Genomic DNA, 25,156 nt, shown 5'->3' with positions numbered 1-25,156 from the left:
TGAATTTAATTACATAAAACAAACATTTCGGCTCTAATTTTGAGCCATCTTCAGCGCAAATACATCCAAAAGTGTTAGAATTGATAAATCAATTTTCTGCCTATAGTGAGGTTGAAGGCTTCCTCGTAAAGAAATGACATAAATTGTAAGTTATTCGACTCGAAAAATGTGTATATGCTCGCATTCAAAAACAGACGTAGTCAAAATTTAATAATTAATGCACAAATGCAAGAACAGCCACTGCATCAAAAAGCACTCAGAATTTAACTTAATTGAATAAGATGTCGCAGGAATGTACCGTTATAAGTACCGTCAAGTACGGTGGTCGAAGAGTCACACTAAGGATGTATTTGCGCTGAAGATGGCTCAAAATTAAAACCAAAACATTCGTTTGATGTAATTAATTTCACTTTATATAAAAGTCATAATTTTTTGTTAATTTCTTTCGCGCACCGTTTACCGCGCTTGACTCGTATTTACCGGTTTTATATAACTTTGTATTTCTTTTATAATTTTAGAATACAACTTTTATGTTCTAAGTTCATTTTAAACAAAGTATAACTAAAATAAATGTACATGAGCCAATAATTGTAAATATTGCTCTATAGCAAATGTCTTTCATTATGTGAGAATAACACAATTTTTAGTTTACATAAAGAAAAGTTGGTTTTTGCATAAATTATTGTATCTACACATTAACTTATGCTCTTCATTTGTCTACAAAAAAATAAACGAATTATTTTATTACATGTATATTTCAATTATTTGTACAACTGTACATCAGTAGTTAATATACATCGCGATTGTATTGTTCAAAATATATCATTCAGAATATATCCGACAAGGAATCCTACATAACATATTTTTTATAAATGATTATAAAATATTTTATTTTATTAAGAATGAGTCGTCTTCGCACTTTAGCCTTATTGCTCGCATCAAATAGGGAAGTCTTTCATATTCGGGTAGTTTCATCCATGAACTAGAGTTTATAGCAATCGCATTGGTTTTTATTAACGCCTCCACAGACTTTATTTTCAATGACCATGTACTTTTTATTCTTTGAGAATTTACAGCGTACGCAGCGTCAGGTAAATTGAAGATGAGTATCCTGAAATCCAATATACACGTTAGTAGAAAGATATAATTGTAAGTTATTAAAATTGTCAAACTTAAAGTGCAAGAGAGTCACTTATCATTCATCTATATCTTTTAATATATGAGTTTTTGTTATATCTTTCAAATAATACATAGAGGAAAGTCGTCAATACCGCATAAACTTCATAAAGTAGCATTCTTTTATTAAAAATATGGACTGCTTAGGTAACTAAAGAAATAAAAATCTATTGTATAGTTCATATAATCATAGCTTTTCTATATAAAATCTGTTAGAAACGAATTCTTGAAATGCGAAAATAAAACTTTAACGATTTTCTTTTGCAAAATGTATAGTTCAAAACAATAGTGAGTATATTATTGATAATTATTAGATCATTTGTAGTTTTCTAAAACTGTTTTTGTTTATCACATAATAATTGAGGCCATAAATGAGCAAAAATGGTTGTTATTTAAATAATTTATTAAAATCAAGCAAAATTTGTGGATACGGAACAATGTTTTGTTTATATTTTTCTCTTTCATATTTTCTTCGTAGTGCGATTTGGAACATAAAATCGCTATACAGCGTAAAATGGTACATCTCTCCGTGAAAATAACTATCTTCGATTACAATATTGACAGATGTTTCAATTTAGAATTTTTTTCACATTTTTTTAAATATCTTAAGATAGAAAAAATAACGTCGGACGCAACAGATTTACATATACATTAATAATAAAGTGCAAAAGAAAAGAACAAAGTGAGAGGGTTCCATTCCAGTCTTCTAATTTTATAAAATTTGTTGTTTAATACATAAAAATTACTTCACAAGTTTATTTTATATTTAACTTCTTCCCTATGGGGCTATATCTGAATTCTGCAATTGCTGTCTACTGTACCAGTTTTGGAGCTCAATTTCTCAGACGTTCTTTTTAGATTATGTTACGAAAACATTAATTATTACAAAATACGAAACAATATAGGTATTATAAAAACTATTATACCATCCAATTGAAGATTTTCTAGTTTTAATTCATCTTTATAAACTTTTATTTCCAGTTTTTGTTTAAAAAATACTTGAAAACAAAATAGTATATCAGTATTGGTAATTTTCCTCTAATAAACACAAAATTTACGTAGTAAGAATAATGATTTATTATTTAAAAATATTTCTTTGTAGTATTGTTAAATATTGGTGTGAAAAAATTGAAAAATAATTCTGTATAACAATGATTTAAATGTAGTAATAAACGTCATTGCTACATTTTTATTAGACATCATATTTAAAAAGAATTGTACAATGAACGGAAACACGTGTTGTTTTTGTACTGTCTATATACACTTAAAGTGAAACACGAGATCTATTTCCGTTACTTGCACTTTTGCATTCAGCATTTTCGTACAATTCATAAACATTTCATAGTTAAAGATCGATATTCAATATTTATATTTAAGACCGTCTTAAGGGATATTTTACTGTATCATGCTGTTTTCTGGTCGAGTTTTAGGATTTTTTGGGTAAAAACAAATAAATATTTTTAAAAGTTTCTTTCTTCCTTTTATTTATTTATAGATAAAATTTATTATATTTAAAAAATAAGAATAATGGAGTATAATGATGGAGTAATATCTGATTCATCTCTGCATTGTCGTTCGTCGGTGTTCATTATTATCCCGGTTCTCCTAGTAGACTGAAGTTAAGAAACCAAATGTCATTTAGATCAGTGCACTTGTGGCTCAGTACACCGTCGATATTAAAATTATTAATTTCGTTGAATAATTAAATAAATATAGAACTTGTTTAAAAAATAAATTCAAATTTACTCTATTTTTGTTTATGTCTTTGAATTTCTTCTCCTCAAAAAATATAAAAAATAACATTATCAACATAACTTTAGCACGTACAATAAAGGAGTGTTTAATTTATAATTCTGTAAAATTAGAAGAATATTGGTTTAGTAATTTTCTCTCTTAGTCGTAAACATCAGTTCCAAAAAACACGTTTCGAGAAAATCACGTTTAAAATTTACATTGAAGTTTCTAAATAATGTGTAGTGTTCGATTTTTGCTGCTGTAGCTCCGTAAATATTCGAAATTTTTATAAATTTTGCAGGGATTTTTTTTTTACTCAACACAGTAGAATGCCTCCTTAAGTATCTTTTTAATGTATTATCCACCAATCGCAGAAGCATATTAGCATCTTAAAATATTACTTAAGACAGTCTTCAAATAAAAATTGACTATGAATACCGACCTTAGAGCTAGTTTCACAATCTTCGGTTACTTTAATCAATCAATTAAGTGTTAACTGTGATTTGTTATTTTTGGTCAATTTTATTTAATGGCAAATGTGATTGGTCAATTCCAATAGAGAAATCAGCCAATTAAGTTAATCAAAAAGTGTGAAACTAGACTTTATACGAAAATGAGATGATAAAACTTCATTTTTTAAATTAATTTTTCTTAACGTTTTTTTTCAAAATACTTTGTTTTGTTTGCGATTAAATTACTTATAACTCTTTTTTCCTCAAGATTCAATTCTATTTTATAAGTTATTTGAAAAGAACTATATGAGAAAACTTGATTTTTCTTCAAATAACTTTAAATTAACCCTCACACTGTAAAACACAATATAGATACAGTAAGTCAACTTTGTGTCGGCACCTTTGATCTGAAGAGAAATAGTCTTCCATAATGTTAAGTGTGCGGCGCGGACAATTTAAACACTAACTTATACAGCACGCTTTGTTCAAGAAACATCATGTAGACATATATCCTAAACAACAATAAGTAAATTATCTAGTTTACATTAATTATTTGTTATGGGTGCTATCCGTACCAAATCGCTTTATATAATGCTCAGTTTAAACGACAATATTAAACAATTTTACATTAGAAATTAGTGTTTTTTGGTGTTTCCCTAGTTTTCCTATAGGCCACCATGTTATTGAGTGTGCATTCCCGTCATGCGCGAATGACAACCATTTCGCAGATTTCGGTCGGAGTTGACTTACTGTATGTACTTATACTGTGCTGTAAAGGGAGATTATTTTTGTCCAGGCGATTTCTAAAATTATGGATATTTTAAAAATAAATGGCTAGGGACGCATCTCTTGAAAAAATTTATAAAATAGAGGAAGGTGCCCCTGGAAGTCTGACAAAGTGCGTCATTTTGCCACTGAACAGTGAATACTAAAAGTTAAGCGCGGACAAAATAGACTCCTCTTAACAGATAACGTATATTTGTTGTATAGTCGTGAGCTAAAAGGTTGCAACACATTTTCTTCGATGGTTAGATGGTTCGATTCTTAATTGGTTGAATCTACAGGTAGGAACCAATGACGTTCGCCATTCGATGAGCAGTCTACATTCCAAAAACAATCGAAGAAAATGTGTTGCAACCTTTTAGCTCACGACTGTACAACTAAAATGATTTTTTTCGTATTCGTGAACTATTTTTACAAGTAAAACATATATAAACAAAATTTTTACTCAGTTTGAAAAAAAAATATGGCAAGTCGCTGTGCCGAAGAGATATTATGATAAATTTTGTCCTCAAAATCATACATATTTTGGCGAAGATAATAGTGAGAACGATATGAGATTGTAGAATAAAAATGAATTTTTTAAAGTCATATATTTTTTTCATTGCTTCAAATGCTTATTCTTATAAGTTTCAAAATTGTAAGATTTCATGTTCTAAACTTAAGCAATTACATTTTTAAAAATTTGGCATATTTTTTAATTAAAATATAAACCTTAAACTTTATTTTTCAATAATAATTTATTAAATTTCATTGATTTGTTCAAAAGTTACAAATTTTTTAATACATCGTCACTACCATACTCGTATTTTGGTTTATATATTTGCAAAAATAAAATATTTAAATAGATTTGTTAAAAAATGTAAAAATCCTTCATTTAGAATATTTAGATAGTTAAGCTACATGAATTTGTTAATACAATCCATTTAAAAAATCATGCTAAACATTAATGACCTATCTTTACAATTAACGGGTGCCAAAAAACACGTTAGAGTGATTATATGGTTAATATGTAAGCAGGAATGCTTATATATTTATTATAAACTTATTTTTAAAATTTAATTAAATTTCAATGCAAAAAGATGGAAAAACCTTATATTAAAATCAAGTATGTTCTTACATCTGACTTTCACTTGGAGTCTGTATATCTTCAATGTAGGTTACATTAGTTCCAGGGGATGTAACTGTATTAATTGCAATGGGATATCCACCTTTCCTCATCACAATGACGTGATCTAAAATGATAAAATTTTAAATAAATTTTATATTGCTAATTATAGTTAGAAAAATAGATATTACAAAAAATAAATTTAACAACGATTTATATTAACAACTTTATATAAACTATTTTTTTAATTTGAAAATTATTATAAAAGTTAATTAATTAACTATTTTAATAATCAAACAAAATAAACAAAGGTCAAGGCTCTTATAAATAAATTAAAATTGGGAAATAATGAGCTCAAAAGTCACGCAGGATGTCAGACGCAAATAAATAAATCAGCTTAAATTTAATGTCAGGTAAACGTTTCGACCTTTAATGACGGTCTTCTTCAGTACAGATTTACAAGTCTATAACACAAAAAATTAATCGCACTAATTAAGATATTTTATCGAAATAAACAAATAAAGATCAAACATAAAAAATAAAAACAAGTTACCGGATAAATAGAGATTGTGCAAAACCGCGATGTACATCTTCTTTCAACGTCTTAACATAATAACATAATAAACGACCTCACAGAGCGTGTGCAGAGACAAGAGCTTCGTAAAAACCACATGAATTGATTGCTAACAAATAAATAAATAAATAAATAAATAAATGATATTAAAATGATGACTTTAAAACTTGTAACAGACAACAGTACAAATTAAATAGTTAAAAAAAAATAAATGGAAAAAAAAATAAATATAAAATAAAAAAAAGCTGTACAAATCATAAGATATAAAATTGAAAAATAACGCATTATAAAAAATTATGCAAAATTAAAAAAAAAAGAAATAAAACAAAGCAAAAAATTATATACAAAATACCTTTAAGCACCAAAACTCATGTCACAGCATTGTGAGATGGGATGTTACATCTCGGTGAGAATAGATACAAATAATAACGATCGAAACGAGTTTTGGTGGCTCGAACAAATGGAATAGAAGGAGAAGGGATGAACCTAAGAAGGGGGAATTCGATCGAGGATAGGAAGATACGCATCCGAGAGGAGTTCGGTATCGCTTTGTTTATTAAGTCCACATGCAATTGATTTTTGATGTGTAATATCTCGGATATAGATTTTTTAACATAAGATGGCTCTTTATCTAAAATTTCCACATTCTCTCAATCAAATTCGTGGTTTTCTCCAATGCGAGATAACCGAAGGAGAACTGGCCTTTCTGCTTTATGTTCGCTGACTCTTGTTTTTAATTGGCCTTTCGTCTGTCCCACGTAAGAAGAATCGTAGTCCTTACAATTAATTTTATAGACTACGTTATTACAAGACGCTCTATATGGTTTTTGCCAGTAGTTATAAATTTATTCAATTTAATAGGGATCGTGAACGCAACACTGCAGTCAAATTTACATGAGAAAAACAAAAATTTCTCTGATACCGACTCAATGTAAGAGATCGTAAAAAATCTTCTCACACATTTATTCTCAACGCAGGTGTCATCTTTATGAAAAAGGGGTTTGAGTCTGAAATTTATTATGGAGAAAATAAAATTTAAAGAATAATTATTTTCCAATAAAATATTCACTAAAATAATGAAGTTTTTACGATAAAATTGAGGATGTGATAATAAAAGTAATTTGTCAACCATACCAAAAATAACACCCTTTTTATGACACAGGGGATGGTGCAAAAAGAAATTTAAGTATCTTCCTGAGAAAGTTGATTTGCGGTATTAATCGAAAATAATCTTGTTATTCACTTTTACAAGAATAACATCAAGAAAACTGATTTTCCATACAATCTCTTTCCATAATAAATTGTAAACGGTCATGCATGAAATTGAACGTGTAAAAGATGCCCGATAACGAGTTAGCCGGGGCTGCTAATATAATGTCATCTACATATCTAAAAAGGTAGATGAAAAAAGATTTTAACGCCTTGCACTCCAAATCATGATTAAATCCGCTAAAATAGGAGATAACGATGATCCCATTGGCAGTCCAAAGATCTGTTTGTAGCAAGTATTATTAAATTTAAAATAGAACGTAGAATCTATTATTAAATTCAAAGCTTTGAGAAATTCATTGACCGGAATAGTAGTGTTTTTTGAAATCAAATCTCATCTAGTCGTGACGCTTTCCACCGCTAAGTCTTTTGAAACATTAGTGAAAAGAGACACAACGTTGGTGAAAAGAGACCAATGACACTAAGACGTGATCTGAATCCAAGAGAAGGCCATTAAGTTTATTAACCAAATGGACACTATTTTTAACAAAACTATCCGCTTCTGGTATACTGTTATAAATTATATTATGTAAAAAATAAGCTAGAGAGTGTAAAGAACTATTTATGGAAGAAATTATAATTCTTAAAAAGTTATTAGGTTTATGGATCTTCGGCAAACCGTAGGCTCTCGGCAAGACATCGTTATTAATATGCTCCTATATATATGTTGTTCAATAAAACCTTTTTCTTTCCAATTGGAGAGAAGAGAACGAGCTTCTTTGGTTAGTTTTAGAATCGGATCTGTTGATAATTTAATGTAAGTAGATTCGTCAGAAAGCATGCCTTCCATTTTCAAGATGTAATCTTTCTTGTCAAGGGTAACTGTTATGTTACCCTTGTCCGCTCTGGTAAACAAAATGTTAGGATGCTCCCTAACAAATCTCCCTGTGGTTCGTAACCAGTCTTTAATTAGCTGGTCATTGATATTTGCTGGACGACCACTACGGAACAAGCCCTCTAAGATTGATACAGACCGATTCCTAATTGCCACTTGTATATTTTCTCTGTATTTTGAGATGTTATTGGAAGAACGTGGAAATTTTAGATAAAGAGCCATCTTATGTTAAAAGATCTATATCCGAGATGTTACACATCAAAAATCAATTGCATGGACTCAGTAAGCGATACCAAACTTCTCTCGGATATGTATCTTCCTATCCTCGATCGTATTCCTCCTTCTCAGGTTCGTCATCCCTTCTCTTTCTATTCTTTTTGTTCGGGCCACTGAGACTATCTTTCGGTCGTTATTATTTGTATCTATTCTCACCGAGATGTAACATCCCATCTCACAATGGTATGACACAAGTTTTGGTGCTTAAAGATATTTTGTATATAATTTTTTGCTTTGTTTTATTTCCTTTTTCTTTTTTAATTTTGCATAATTTTTTATAATGCGTTTTTTTTTACAATTTTATATCTTATAACTTGTACAGCTTTCTTTTATTTCATATTTATTTTTATTTTTATTTATTTTCCGTTTATTTTTTTTTAACTATTTAATTTGTACTGTTGTCTGTTACAAGTTTTAAAGTCATCATTTTAATATCATTTATTTATTTATTTATTTATTTGTTAGCAACCAATTCATGTGGTTTTTACGAAGCTCTTGTCTCTGCACACACTCTGTGAGGTCGTTTATTATGTTATTATGTTAAGACGTTGAAAGAAGATGTATATCGCGGTTTTGCACAATCTCTATTTATCCGGTAACTTGTTTTTTATTTTTTATGTTTGATCTTTATTTGTTTATTTCGATAAATTTATATCTTAATTAGTGCGATTAATTTGTTGTGTTATAGACTTGTATATCTGTACTGAAGAAGACCGTCATTAAAGGTCGAAACGTTTGTTTGACATTGAATTTAAGCTGATTTATTTATTTGCGTCTGACATTCTGCATGGCTCTTGAGCTCCTTATTCCCAAATTTTATTTTAATAATCTTTTAATATTATTAATTTTATATATTTTCGTGATTAATTACTTGAATTAAATTTTAATAAATATTTTATAAGTATTCTAAATAATAATTTGTTTGATATAATAATTTGTTATATTAGATATATACATAAATATATTATAAACATAAACATATATAATTATATATACTTAAAATATATTTTAATTAGTTTAATATGTTTTTCAAGTTAATCTCAAATGTACAAAATAAAATTAGCACACAATTTAAATTTCGCTCGTCGTTTGTAAAGACAAAATTTAGTCGTAATAATAGGCTAAGGACAAGCAAATATAATGAAAGATTAAAACAACAATAATATCTTATTATTAATTTCTCATATATACATTAAAGTCCAAGGCTATTTTATTAATAAATCAATTGTTTCAAGTATTCCTTTAGCATGTTTGGTATTACTGGATTGCTAAAGTTTCCTCTAAGTAAAAAAAATAAGTTTTAGAATAATATTTTAAATAAATAATTTGTTGTTAATAAATATATACTGGAAAATTGCCGCTTTTACAGATTAAATTTGTATAAAATGTTGCCCTATAATCTATACCTCCAAATTTCTATCTGGAGGTTTTGAGATCGCTGATTACGAATCCGATGTCAAAAATTCAAAATTCAAAATGGCGAATCCAATATGGAGGACAAAATTATCAAAATCAACTGGATTCGCTTGAAATTTGCTATTTAGAGGTTTTCGAGGTCACTTCAATAAATATCAGCAAAGCAATAGAAGGGGATATCTTCTTGTCAATACGTTTTTGTCAGCAACAGTTTCCAAAATATAATACTAGCAGGTTCCTAATAACTTATCAGCATTATACTTATCACAACTTATAAATGGTAATTGTTACTCACATGTTGCTGACATGTTGCTAACAGATTGCTATAAACAATTTTCAAAATATAATAATGGCAAGTTCTAAACAACTTACGGCAATATACAAGTACTTATTACAAATTGATTGCAATAATTGTTCTACATTTGCTCGACAATAAAACTCAGCATATTAATACTGAATTGATTAAAACACTTCGTCGCATTAACCCTTAAACACGTAAGTGGGTCTGAGAGACCCCATATGAAGTTTTGAACGCTTGCTATGTGAAGACGGAATGAGATAGGAAGTTCGGACCAAGACGTAAAAAAAGTATGAAATCTCTTCTTTCGATTGATATGGTTGATCAACTTTTTTGGTCAACTAAAATTCGAACGGTACGGCAACAAAGTTTTGTTAGGGTCAATGCGACCCATATAGTGTGTTCGTGAAACTCTTTTTGTATTTTACATAAAAAAACTGGACAAAATACGTTCGAACAGGTCGGTTTGCGGATGTTACTCGCATATACTCTGTTTAAAGTTGGAATACTATAAAATGTTGTATAAAAAAGAGTTTTTCCAAAATATATCATGAAACACATCAATTTTCAATTTTAGACACGATTTAATCAAAAATACCTTATATTCGCGTTGTTACATGAGTACGTTTTTTAATAGAAATGACAATATAATTTTTTTTGAAAGTATGAATCTTTAGCTTTGAAACGCCGTATTGTAAAGTTCTTCAAAGTTTTTTGTTGCAAAGATATGATTTTTTTTTAAGTGAATTTTTAGATGCTCAAAAATACCTCATATTCTCCATGTTACATAATTATATTTTTTTAAAGAAATGACTTTTCCAAATTTTATTTTGAAAGTGTGACTCTTTAGCTTTAAAACGCCGTATTTGAAAGTCCTTAAACATTTTTTGTTGCAAAAATATGATTTTTTGAAGGAAAAGTGGATTTTTAACCAATTTCTCATTTTTGCTTAATGGTTTTGCTTTTATAACTTCACAATAAATTATTTTTTGCCAATGCCGATTGTGCAGACACACTCCTGACATTTGGAACTTTTGGTTTTAAAAAAAAATCGTAAAAAAATATTGATTGTAATTAAAGTTATAGTTTCTCAAAGTTGAAAAAGTCTCCCAGACCCAAAAATGTGTTTCCGTATTTTACAGGATCGGTGGGTTTAAGGGTTAAATAAAGATAACGTAATAGCAATTGACGAGCAATTTAATCTGTGCAATGATTTGCTTTATATTGAGATTTCACGATTTGCTATCTAGGTATATTTATCATCCGTCGGTATCTTTGCCGATACCATCAATCTTTTCATTTTTGTATTCACTTTTCCTCTTCTCTTTATGTTCTTCTTAATCTGTTCTTTTGGCCTAATTTTCTGGACTCTCTTTTCCCTTTTAAACCTCCCTTGTTTTTTACACCTTTTCTTCGTCTCTTTCCCTCTTTCATCTTTCCTCTTCGCTTATTTTCTTTTATCACTAAACTGCTCTAAGCTACCTCTTATCTGTACTGTCTATTGGGTATGCAATCGCGTGCTAATGCTATCCAACCAAAAGTCCTACGCGTAACATAAATAATCTACATTATATGTATAATGTATAATGTAAAGTAACAATAAGTGTTACGTATCATCTATGGAAACAATAATCAATGAATTATAGATGATTTAGATTTTGTCCCAAACAATAAAAATTATATTTCGTTTTTATTTTCAATATTATATATTTTTATTTTATCAATACCCTAACAGCATATGATATCGTACACGATATTGTGGTATTGTACGAATATTCGTATGATATTGCGATATTCTAGAATATATTTATATATCTTATGCTGTTAGGATCTGAAGTCAGACATATTAACAATTTTGTAACTTACTTTGTAAGTTTTTCCATTATCCAATTTATAATAATTTACATTGTTAGTATTACCTAAAAAATGATCACGTACTTTAATCTAGATAGCACAGAAAACTGTTATTCAAAAACTTTTTTTTTCTTTTTTATATCGTTCTGTGTTTGCCCATTTATTTGCATATTTTTCTCTATTTAGAAAAATTTTTCATTTTATATAAAAAAAACAAAATAAATGAAGTATAATTTGCTCAATAATGCAGATAACTCCAACATTACCTTTATGACCTACAATTTGCGACAGAATTCTATTTATAATTTTACACTGAAAACATATGAACAAATAATGTGGATGAAATATGCGTAGTGTATAAATACCTGTAAATTGTAAATGATATAAACTATACAACTTGCTATCATATCTGATCATCTACAAGACCATGTCTTAATCTCAGGAGCAAGTTATTTGTTTATTAATTGAACATAAAAAATATCTTTGCCTATACATAATAAAATTTAACAAAATAAACATGCTCGTGCTAATGTATTAGAAAAGATTCTAAACTATTTTAAAAATGTTACTTATGTAAATATTTAAATTATTTTATTTTATCTTAAAAAAAATGTTGATATACTATTATATCTTTGATTAAAAATTTGTTATGTACATTAAGTCTATTTTGCTCTCTTTTGATATACTATAACTTTTATGCCAAATATTTTTTTATGTTTACAAAATTTATTTCTATAAATGGATAATTTGTTATAATCGTGGATATTATTAGAATTATAATGTTATTTAAAAAAAAATTTTATGGCATATTTTTCTTATATTTACATGTATTTTTTTAATAACTATGCTATATTTTTTAGTAATCCTCTATATCAAAGAAACAAATATTCTATATATTATATAATTTGATATAAAATTATAAATAGAATTTTGTCTTGAATTTTATTGCAATTTATAGATTATGGGCTTTAGTTTATGATCTTCAAATATTATTTATTTACGGAAAATTAATTATGTACATTTAAAAATTGAATATTTTGAAACTTGACATGTTTTTTCTTTAGTAAAATGAAAAAATTATTTTATTCTTAATAACTTACCAATGTAATGTCCAAGTTTTGTCCTTAATTCATTGTGAACATATTGAGGGCCACCCAATGCCAGTTCTAACGCTGTTTTTAAAGAAAACGTGGGTAATATTGGACTAAGCAATGTTTTATGTATGTTTATAGCATGTTCGAGTATATTCTGTGAAGGCCACGGTCCATTGTATACAGGATACAGTGTCTTGACGCTCTGATATAAAAGTAATAGCTCCCTCATGTGAATACTATTCATCGGTTCGTTAGTTCTTATAATCTGGGAAAAGACTTTGCTGATTAAACTTGGACTATAACAATCCAAAGCGATCAAGTGAAGGGCAAACTTGATCATGGATCTATTGAAGACTTTGTTTTCCACTTTGTTCGCCAGTATAGCGTCCCGTATAATATCCCAAAATACTGGTTTATAGTCGGCGTTAATTAATCCTTCTAGGAAAATAAATACTCTAAAATACGACGCATCTTTTAGCAAATTTGGCTGCTCAAAGCACTTTGCTGCTAAGTATTCTAGAAATGGTATATGCGCATAATTCAATTCGTTCAAAAGTTTCAGTAGGTGGATACTTTTGTCGAATGAAATCTCCGCGGACAAAGCCGAATTGATGAAAGCATCCACCAGCGCTTCATTGTAAAACTTACATCCGTATTCTTTACTGCAATAATAATACGTAATCAATATCTTCCCTACGCATTATGTAATATGTCAATTTTATAGTAATATTATAAATTGTAATGAAATGTTACGAAAATCTTATGAATATTAAAATATGGTATAAACAATATTACAGCAATATTGTTTAAATATTAAAAAATGGTATATTACACTGCAATATTACTAATAACATGTACCACGTAATGTAACAGCAATTTTTTTTTTAGTAATTTTACAATGAGATACAATATGAAGTGTTATCGCAATATTAAAATGTTCGCCAAAATGAATCATATAATAATGACATATAATTGTATTGCTCTAATATAGATACTAAAATATTGTATAAATATTACAATATGGCCAAATAGTACAGAGCACCAATATAAATAATACTGCAACGATATATTTCTCTATAATTAAAAAACTACATAGGACATAATAAAAGACGCAGCATTATAAAATTGCAGTTATGTTCTAATGAAATAATAATAAAAAATCATATTTCTTAAGCTCTTAAAATTAAGCTTCCAGAAATAAAGGTAAATTATATACGATAACACGACTGCTACATTTGAACAAACACAATGAAAAAGAATAAATCAATAAAAATCACATATATTAATGCCAATACGCATCATCCCAGTGTGTAATTACTTTATAATCATAGTTCATGGAAGTTATACAAATGCATACGTTGTAATCCTGGATTTGAATCCTCTTTAGTGCGCAGAACAAAACCATAAGTGAAACCATAAAATAGCCCCGTATAGATCGCGACACAGGCTTTTGCATAGCTGCATAACCGTATGCATAAAGAAATTGATTGGTCCATTTCCTTATGCATGTGATAACGGACCAATCAACTTCCTTATGATTACGGTTATGCAGCTATGCAAAAGTCTGTGCTGCGGCCTTATCTCTTCCCACTAGTTGTGCTAATATCCAAATAAAGTCAAATGTAAACACTAAAAATTAGATAGGTGTCAAATAAATTTTTTAGCTCGAATGGAAAATCAACGGAGACAAAATTAAGAGTAACTATTGATAGAATGCAAACGTCAATTATCAGAATAATAATTTACATATTTGGAAGAGAAATCAGACATCGCAGCATAATGATGTGCTGGTAAGTGAAATAGATCGAGTGAAATAAAGAAAGCAATTTTTTAAATAAATATCTCCTCCAAATCCTAAATTTATCATTATCAACCAATAAGAAACTGAAACTTTAAACTTAATTAATATTATTTAAGAGGTAAATAAAAATACTGTTCTGTGAATTTAACCTTGTTTGTTTTTTTAATAAAAATTAGAACATTAACAGTGCGCGCTACGCGCGTGCGTTCTTTTTTTCCACAGCGATTCTTTTACGTTAATAAATATTTATATTAATTAAACAATTAAATAATTATTAAATTAACAAATTTACAACCAAATAAAAAAACAGACTTCAAATTAGATAACACGTCAAATTAAAAATCATTTGCAAAAAACAGGTTTTTTTAGAAACAGGCATTTTGTAAATTTTTCAAAATTTTTATTCTTACGTTGCTCCAATCAAATTCGTAAGAGCATTATAAGTCACGTTCTGTGATTACGGATGCTAGTGAATTATTTCTTTTGAAGTAATTTTTATATTCACTAATTCTTTTTTGTAATTGGCCTGCATAAGGCTTCACAATTTAAACAATTCCAGATAATATTCAAACTATATCTCATTGTAATATTGTTACAAAAAAAGAAATATTACTGTGATGTTGTTGTATTACATACGTTATTTTTCACAATGCCAAATACAGGTATCCTTTTATTTACGATTCTATTTCAACTTATAAATTTTCGGAATTATAACCGGTCAAATGAGTAAGTAGATTATAACGAAGCTGATTAAGCAATTCCAAAGTTCAACATTGATTTTATAATATTAAATATTATATTACGCGATATATTTTTTTAAGAGAAAAAAAACATTAATTTTTATTTGTTAAAGTTAATCTGTATTTAAACTTAAATATTAATTTTATAACAAATATTAGGAATTACAATCTTTAAAAAAATGTGTTTTAGCATTTCCTAAATAAAAGTCTGTATAATCGTTTTTAGTAATAAAATAATTAAAATTTGCATAAATATTTTATATAAAATATAAATGCTATTCGATTTACGATCAGTTGAATTTTTGACTAAAGTCTCAAAACGTAACCTATGTCATAAATAGAAGGATACCTGCATTAATCCTAATCATATTTCTCTTAGATTAGTACTATTCTAGGTGAAAATTTATCTACAAAATTAAAATTTTAATTTTTTTAACTTTTTTCTTAGTTGCAAGGTATTAGAATAACTAAACTAATATTATTTTAATTTAAATAAGATCTTATTACAAGATATTATTAACAAGATTTGTTTATATTAAAATTGTTTATATAAAATTTTAATAATTTAAAATGTTATTTTAAGCTATTAAAATTTTGATAATAAAAATTGTATTAAACTTGAATTAATACTTAGATAAAAATTCACTCAAATAGCATGCACTCTAGGATTAATATAAGAATCTTATAAACGTACTTTCTTGCAGTGACAAGAACCAATTTGTGGAGCGCTCTTATTATGTCCGGAATACTTAATTGTTTCGCGTCATTTATTAGGACCTTTTGAATATTAAATAGCAATTCAAAAGCTATAGGAGACAAATAAGAGGCAACACACAAGCTGCAAAAAATAGACCAAGCCGTTTGCACGTTTAGAGTGTTCTCAAATTTTTGCAACGATTTGAGTATCGTATTTTGTACTTCTGGATTATTAATATTATTTTCGCTTATAAGTCTTAGCGATTGTGCCAGCATAAAAATATTGTCAGAATCCAATTTTGTAGGCAGTTGCGTCTCGAATACAACGGGCAGTGCGATCAAAAGAGCGTCCCTTAATGGCGTACTGTCCATTTTTTTTAATAACACAATGATATTAATTATGTCCTGAAGAGATATTTCATTTACATTCGCACGAATCATTTGTAATAGCGATTGAGTTAAAACGCAATTTGTTGGAATCTTGAAATACGTCAACATTCTCAGACTGCTGATAATCTCGTTGGTTTTCATCAGTCTAACATTCCTGTTCAAAACCTCCCATAGGCGTATAAAGCCTATGTGCTGTTTGATATTTTGTAGATCCTCTTGCATATTTTTGGAAGCTTTAAATAAAATAAATATCGTATCAATGGCGTCGTGCACAGTCATGTCTGTATAATTCTTCGCTGCTTTCTCTAATATTTCCATAGATTTGTATGCTGGCTTGATATCAGTGGTTGCATAATTTCTTTCTATCGGTGATATACAGTCTTCCAATTGTGTGTGGTCTAAAAAAAAAGCATGAATTTTGTTAAAGTATCATGCATATATCATAAATTGATCATTTTGAGAAACAACACAAGTCAATTTCATGTCAAAATTGAAATACGGAATTCAGAATCAAGAAAGATATACAATTTTCTTCAATATCTTAATAGAAATATTTTACTGAAATTGTAATGAACAATGAAATATTATTCAATCGCATGAAAAAATTTCTCTTTCAGACTCACTTTCAAAATCATTAAGATTTCAATAAGAATTCAATACAAAACTTAAAATTATAGAAAATTCAATAAAGTTCAAAATAAATATCAATGAATTTAATGAAATTATGCAACTATTATATTATACAGAATATAGTAAAATTCAGTACTGTAGATGAATGGATTCGAATAAAAGTATTCTAAGTAAGTCTTAAAATTATTAAATAAAAAAATAAATAATTTTATGCATTAAAAAAATTGTTTGAATACAAATATTGTAATCTTTTAAATATTTATAATTACACAATAACTTGTAAACTTAAACAATTTATATTACAATTAACTTGCAAATATCTAACAAGGAGATGACACCAATCAGAAAATTGCTTTTCCAACGAGTCATAGTGCGTTCGATAGCTTACATATAGCTAATAAAAACCCTAAAGGCGTTTGTGCCAATAGGATTTCGTTTAGGAGAAATTACAAAACAAAGTTAGGGTCACGCAACTATGTCCCATGTAAAGAACATTAGAATCTTTTTTGAGTAAGCGGCGTAGCTGAGCCGACTAAGGCTCCCGCCCATACATTTTTGCGCCGGCGGCGTGCGTTCGAGTCCCGCCGACGATTGCTTTGCTTTTTTTTTCTCTTCATTTTGGATATATAAAAGACACTACATTAATCATTATTTATGTTTTTTAATTTATTTTGTTTTTTTATGTAAAAATAAGGACATTTTGGGATGTTTGAACGCAATACGAAATAAAAAACAGTTTTAAAGTCATGAACTGATTATATTTCTCATGCAATGTACATGTGTTATTTTGTCAAGAATATTTTGTACAATATAAACTTTCTTTTATAATTATATATTTATTTACATACGATAAAAGGTTTCCATCGCTTCGCAATGTTGTGGATGAAAATTGATGTAAAAACATTGGAAACATAAAATTTTTTCAAACCACGAACATTTAATAAATGAATTATGTTGTCCACATACACATGTTTTATTATAAATGTTTGAAGGGAAGCATAATTGATTCACATTTAAAAATATTTCTCTATCGTCAGCTAATTTGGATGCATACAATGCATATTGAAGCATACATTTAAATTTCGGCGCTGATAACAGATAATGAGTTAAAGATTGTATACGAATCGCATCAGCACGAGTATTTAATTGTTTGCTTTCGTCACCTGATTGTGAAATTACATCTGGACAGTTTTGTATTTTCTTAATTATAACTTTCACTTGTTGATAAAAATAAACGTCGCACGGCTGACATATCGGAGTACATTTTGGCGGTATAATTTTTAAATTACATGTTGGTTTATTATTTTTGTCGCGAAATATTTTGTTATACATTCGGATGTTTTTTTGTCCTCCCCAGGAATCAACAATAAATAAAAACAAATTATCCCCGACGGCTTAACAACATTTTCCAAATATTGTGCGTATAATGATGTTGTTAATTTGCCCGATTTAGAGTATGTAATAACAACATTTTTACATAATTCTAATAATTCATCTACATCTTTTTGTACGCGTACTCCAAAATTATCAGAAAATTCTTGCAAACAAATACTTTATTTAATAACTTCCCGGATTTCGTCAGCGAATACTGGGTGGTGTATGAATGCGAAACTTTATTTAAATCGCCTATGTACAATTGACCTAATTTTTTTCCAGTGTGCGTGTAAGTTCGCGAAACATTAACTCTATACTCACATCCTGTTTGGTCTGTATTAATTACAAAATCGGGATCGTAATCTGGCAAAATTGCTTGCATTAATGTTTGAAATTTTACGCTGATTTTATGACAATTTCTGGTGTAATTGCTTCTTTTTTGGAAACATATCGAACAACGTGACGATTCGATATCCTATAATCGTGTAAAAAGTTGATCAACCACGTGCTGGATGCTACAAAATGAAAAACATTTGTATGTTCTTCGCTGTCTTGTTCTTCTTTTGGCTTGTTATATTGTGCGGCTGCAGCAATAGCCCACTGTTGAATCAAACGTCGCGTAACTAATTGATTCTTATTTCTTGCTTCTGTGAAGCGATCGTACACATTAGTTTTTATTGTATTTAATTTATCTCTAAAAGTACCGCCTGACAAAACAGCTTTTTTATATTTCGTAACATCAGATGGATGGTTTAAATATTTTCTAAAATGATGCTTTAATGTTTTGAAAGACCACTGTGGATGTTCTTGAGCTGTCAGTACGATATTTAATTTTGTATCGTATGGCACTACTTTATGCGTAGAAATTTTTTTTGGAGGTTCCAATTCATCGGATATATTCTTACTTGTACTCGGCATATTTTCGCATACAACCACGTTTTGTTCTTCTTCTGTATAATATTCAATGTTGTCCAAAATTTCATGCTCTCTTAATAGTTTAATAAATTTTTCAAAAAGTTTGCCGTCAATTAATTTAGCATTGTTCGGAAATTTGCGTGGGGCGTCAGCAAATATTAAATTAAAGCGTACAGCAATATCTACAAACAATTATTTTACATTATAATTTGAAATATACAGTGACGTTATGAAAGCAGATAATTAATTCTTCATTAATATATTTACCACGAAAATATTCGACCGCATCCGTCAAGTCTTCCTTCAAAATATCGTACTTTGCAAGAAGTTGCACATATTCGACAGTTTCATCGTAATAAATGTTGTCTCCATTTTTATTGATGTTTCGTACCACGCTCTCTTTACAAATGCTACAACGAAACGGTCAGACCATTACAATGTGTGAGAGTCCCTCTGTGAAAACCGTTAAAAAGATCGAAAGGAGGGGGGGGGGGACTCTACCTAACAAAGGTCCTTTCTTATAAGTAAACACTGACGAATATACCTGCTTGTCCTTTTGCGAGTCTCATCTTTTTATAATATTTCACACTTTTATTCTACATATAAAAAATTCCACAACAAAAATAATAAACCAAAATATAATTTATAATTTATACCGCCAAGATGTACATCGATATGCGATGTTTATTTTTACATCAATTTTCATCCACAACATTGCGAAGCGATGGAAACCTTTTACCGTATGTAAATAAATATATAATTATAAAAGAAAGTTTATATTGTACAAAATATTCTTGACAAAATAACACATGTACATTGCATGAGAAATATAATCAGTTCATGACTTTAAAACTGTTTTTTATTTCGTATTGCGTTCAAACATCCCAAAATGTCCTTATTTTTACATAAAAAAACAAAATAAATTAAAAAACATAAATAATGATTAATGTAGTGTCTTTTATATATCCAAAATAAAAAAAAAAAAGCAAAGCAATCGTCGGCGGGACTCGAACGCACGCCGCCGGCGCAAAAATGTATGGGCGGGAGCCTTAGTCGGCTCAGCTACGCCGCTTACTCAAAAAAGATTCTAATGTTCTTCTTTACATGGGACATAGTTGCGTGACCCTAACTTTGTTTTGTAATTTCTCCTAAACAAAGGCCCATTGGCACAAACGCTTTTAGGGTTTTTATTAGCTACATGTAAACTATTAAACGCACTATGACTCGTTGGAAAAGCGATTTTCTAATTGGCGTCATCTCCTTGTAAGTAAAAACTTGTATTGATTATTTTGTTTGTTTTATTACTTTTCTAACATTTTCATTATTTCTCCATAAAATTCATAGCGTTTTAGTATATTTCAATATGTTTTTTAATAATTTTATTTATAAATTTATATAAACAAATTTGTATTAGTTTTATTTCTCTATCGGCGTTTTTAATAATTACCTAAAATTTATAGTACTTTAGGCTGCAACTTTTATTAATTTTATTAAGTAAAAATATATATAAATTGCAAGAATTTTTGTTTTTTTTAATAATTATCTTTAGATTTATCACAGCATTTCGTTATTATTAGAGATTCTTAAAGAAAAGTCTGGAAAAGTAGTGTTCAGGTTTTAATTGGTGCAGCCATTACGTTGCCATAATATACTAAAGTCAGAACTTTTCGGATGCGTTCGGATAAATTTTAGGTAACATTAGTTATGTAGCGCCATTTATGTTATAATATCTTTTGTCATATTGTTTTATTATAATTGTTGCCTCCGGGCGTGGGTCGGACGTTCCATAAAGGGATGATTTGATTAGTTTGTTATTTTTAGATTCTTTTTTGGATTATTGAATGGGCTGCTGTCATCAGTCCAGGTTTTAATCCTGGACAATTTTAATAAATTATTTATTTCTATGTTTTTGAATTATTATGGTTATTAGGAAGCATGATTAAGAACGGTGGCGTGGGATAAGGTTTAAATGATTTATAAGACTATCATTATAAGAAAAATGGATTTATAAATTTATTGAAATGGAAAGAAGTGAAAGAAATGATTATTTACAAAAGTTGAGTATAATGTAATAATAATATTATTATTTACAAATATTTTGTATTTAAGATTTTTAATTAAAATTAATTATGGTAAGCCCACGGGGGGTTTTTTGAATCCAGAATTTAGGTTTGACGCTCGATAGTATTTTTAATGTTTTTTAATAATTTTTTGTATAGACAGCCGGGTTTGTCGGCCGAGTGGGTTTCCTCTCGGGGATATAATTGATAATGGGCTTGGCTGCCCTTCTTCGAAATTCTTATATCTCTTTTTTAACGTCCCGTTTGGGAAGTAAAGGAGGAAGAGGAGGAGTGATGATGAGAGGCTTTGGCTTCGGTGATTCCTCCAATAACGGAAGGTCAGGAAGTGGTTCGGACCAAAACTCCGTCGGATCGAACTCGCGGACTATTTTTGATTCTCGAAGTAGTGCACGCATAAAGCGTCTTCGGCTTCCTGCTTTACCGCGATGGGTCTTCTTGCCCATGTTGCTTTATGAAGAATTGCCATTTTTGATTGATTAAAAAAAATTTTCGATTAAAGAAATGAAAGAAATAAATTCTTACCGCTTCTCCGAATATTAACTTAATTTGGAGAGAGAGGATTGTTTTACGGAAGCGTATGCGCAGGAGTGCGATGAATGGAACAGTGGGAGTGATCTTGAAAATTAATTTTTAAGTTATTTAAATTAATTTTACGTTATATTTGATTTTAATTTAAAATTAAACGTTTTTTTTTAGTTTAATTCAAAATGTGAATACCGGAGCATCGAAGAATAACTTAGGATGCCGGTGAAAAGATTTTTAGGAAGGGAAAGAGATTATGAAAGGAAAAGAGATGCCGAAGAAGGCGCAATCACAAGCATGACACCAGGTCGCGCGCAACTCGAGAAAATACACATCTCAGGGTATAAAGGAAAAAATGAAAGTAGTGGTCAAGAAGTGATGCAGGCTAATTACGCCGCGACCAATCTGAGGAAGGGAGAGCGAGGAAAGAGAGAAGGAGTGTAGGTTAGGCCGAGGCCGCACTCAAGCATAAGCTCGGTGAGGTTCAACTGCCATGTCCTACGAAGGAGAGGTAGTGAAGGAAGGAAACATCCCGTTGCTATTCCTCGGCTGCCTTTGTAAGAATAACCCTCCTGTCGTTGGGATCCCTCTGCCAGTCTTACCGTTGGCTGGCCGCCAGTTCAAGCGCACACTCCGACTGTTCAGAGCGATCTAATCATGATGTAAGAAACAAGGTAAAACAACGCGCATCGTCGGCGGCTCGATGCGCGGTAAGAGGCGTGGCTCGATGTGGTGAGCCAATGAAATTTGGGTCCAAATATATCCGCGCAATTTGAATACGAAACAATCATATGTAGTCGCACGTACTTAAAGAGATGTTAAAAAAAATAAATATAAAAATGTAAAAATACTTGAAATTTATTATCTTTAACACAAGTTACTGTTTCAATAAACTGTTGTTATAAACATGAAATACAACAATTTAGCCATACACATAAGCTCATTCTTATAATTTTCCAAATTTCTTCTAATTCAAGTTTAAAAAATTTGAGAAAACAATTATCACAATTTTCATTAATGTACAAAGTCTCAACTTTACCTTCTTCCTTTACGTTCTTCCTTTTTTAAATAGCTTTGAATTTCTCCGATTCACCGATTATTTCCGATTCACGTATAAATACAAGTATACGGCCCCAGTACCGGAGCCGTAGCCATATTGAATCTCAAAATTTGGACCCACTTCTGATTGGTCTAGAGTATGGTCAACTGCGCATTTGGTTACTTGTTTCACCTTTCTTCTTACATCATGGATCTAATAAAAAAATGCTCCGCGCGCTCCTTTTATATGCTCCGGACGCGTGAGGGTGGTTATGGGTTCGAAAATGGCGCTGCGGCGCGCCCTCGCGGCTATCGCCGGCTCCCACGCTTGTAGGTACTCGCGCGGGGTCGAGCCGCAGAGGTAGGGGGGGGGGGCTGGGTTCCGCTGGCGGCCGTATTCCGTCGCGCGACCGCGCGCCGCCGAATGTTCAAGAACGCTGTACGGCCGCGCGCGCTCGCATTCTTTAAATTTAAAAATCGACACATCCACGTCGAATGAAACCGATATATTAGTTATTTATGCGATTATTAATATCAAAGGGAATTTTTCATAATGAATCCATAGATTAACGTAACAGTTTTTAGAAATGTTTTGATTTAGAAATATTATCGGATGCCGTGAGAAAGGAAAAATTTTAAACGCCAGACGTAACAATAATATTAGGTTTTAAGAATAAAAATAACGTTACAATACCAAGTGTTGTGTACCAGTTGTTTCAATAGTGCCAAGAAAGGATTTCTTATGAAACCTAAGGATTTCCTAAAAATACTACCAGAAGAGCAATTTGGGCACTATATTTTAAATTGGGTACCAAATGATAATTCATATACATATATGCGAAATAAAAAATAATATATGTACAATTTTTTTAATATTGTCTCGTGCCCGCCCTGAGGAAGCGACTAATATCGATTCGCGCGATTGATGTGCGTGATAGGAGAAGATCGTTCCCTGTCAACGGTTGTTGTTGTTATCGTGGTCTTGATCTTTTTTATGAACTGTCACGTTCTTACATTAAAGTTATCTTTTTAAAAGTTTGTCTTATTATTCCGTAAGCGCGCGTGTTATTGTAGAGCATTAGTACGCGAATACGACACGACCTTCCCGGTCGTAACAATATAAATAAAAAATTTAACAATTTGTAGACATATTTTTCAGTTAATATGTGATAAATAAGTCACGCTGATGAGCAAAGAAAATTAATATGTAACGCTATTGCGAATACCAAATTTTGTTTAAAATTATACAGTGGAAATAGTATTAACAAAGATAAAAACATTCAACAAATGTAATTTTTGTTACAATATTTTTTACAATAAATAAATAAAATAATAATTGTAATTAATTTAGAGAAAAGTGAGCTCAAAAGCCACGCAGGATGTCGGGTGCAAATAAATAACAAAATTCTCCAATGTCAAACGTTTCGACCTTTAATGACAGTCTTCCTCAGTGATAATACAATTCTATAAAACAACAATCGCACTAATTAGGATATGAATTTATCACAATAAACAAATAAAGAACAGAAATAAGAAATGAAAACAAGTTACCGAATAGATAGAGATTGTGCAAAACCGCGGTGTATATTTTACTACAACGTCTTGGAATAAAAATATTATGAAAGACCTCACAGAGAGTGTGCCGAGATAAGAGTTTTGTGAAACCACATAGTTGGTTGCTAACAAATAAATAAATAAATAAGAGAAAGATATTAAAATGATGACTTTAAAACTTGTGGCAAACAACCATAAAAATTAATTAATTACAAAAGGTGAATAAAGGGAAAATCAATGGAACGGAACTTCTCTCGGATGCGTATCTTCCTATCCTCGAGCGTATTCCCCCTTCTTAGGTTCATCACCCCTCCTTCTTCTTTTCCTTCCGTTCGGACCACCGAAGCTATCTGAAGAATGTGCGAAATAGCTGGCATTACTATTTTTCGGTGCACGGATTGGCCGATGACATCATGAGTTTGGTAGCTATGAGTTTAACAGTTGATGATAGTTTGTTTTATAAAAGCAAACGTTTTATCAAAAAAATGTAAAGAAAGTCCCACCAAATAAAAAAAATCCTCCCCCCCCTTTTTTAATAGTGTGTATACA

General features: G+C 29.8%; 1 protein-coding gene across 7 annotated transcripts in view; it reads right to left on the bottom strand.

The window, feature by feature from the left end:
* Nucleotides 1–736: 736 nt before the first annotated feature.
* Nucleotides 737–25,156, bottom strand: part of LOC105198482 — a 62,188-nt gene continuing 37,768 nt past the window's right edge. For 6 of the 7 annotated variants that reach the window (XM_039459141.1, XM_039459140.1, XM_039459137.1 and 3 more), the window contains 4 exons: nt 16,102–16,891; nt 12,873–13,528; nt 5,263–5,377; nt 737–1,111 (listed from right to left, as the gene is read on the bottom strand). In XM_039459141.1, coding sequence (XP_039315075.1) covers nt 889–1,111; nt 5,263–5,377; nt 12,873–13,528; nt 16,102–16,891 — 1,784 coding nt within the window. In that variant the 3' untranslated portion in view covers nt 737–888. Of the gene's footprint in view, nt 1,112–5,262; nt 5,378–11,097; nt 11,462–11,784; nt 11,838–12,872; nt 13,529–16,101; nt 16,892–25,156 lie in introns of those variants that run through there. The other variant, XM_039459143.1, reaches the window with a different exon arrangement.

The sequence above is a fragment of the Solenopsis invicta genome, chromosome 16, assembly GCF_016802725.1.
Source record: "Solenopsis invicta isolate M01_SB chromosome 16, UNIL_Sinv_3.0, whole genome shotgun sequence".
Classification (NCBI taxonomy): domain Eukaryota; kingdom Metazoa; phylum Arthropoda; class Insecta; order Hymenoptera; family Formicidae; genus Solenopsis; species Solenopsis invicta.
The sequence above is the reverse complement of the archived record's forward strand: the minus strand, read 5'-3'. Positions and strand labels throughout refer to the sequence as shown.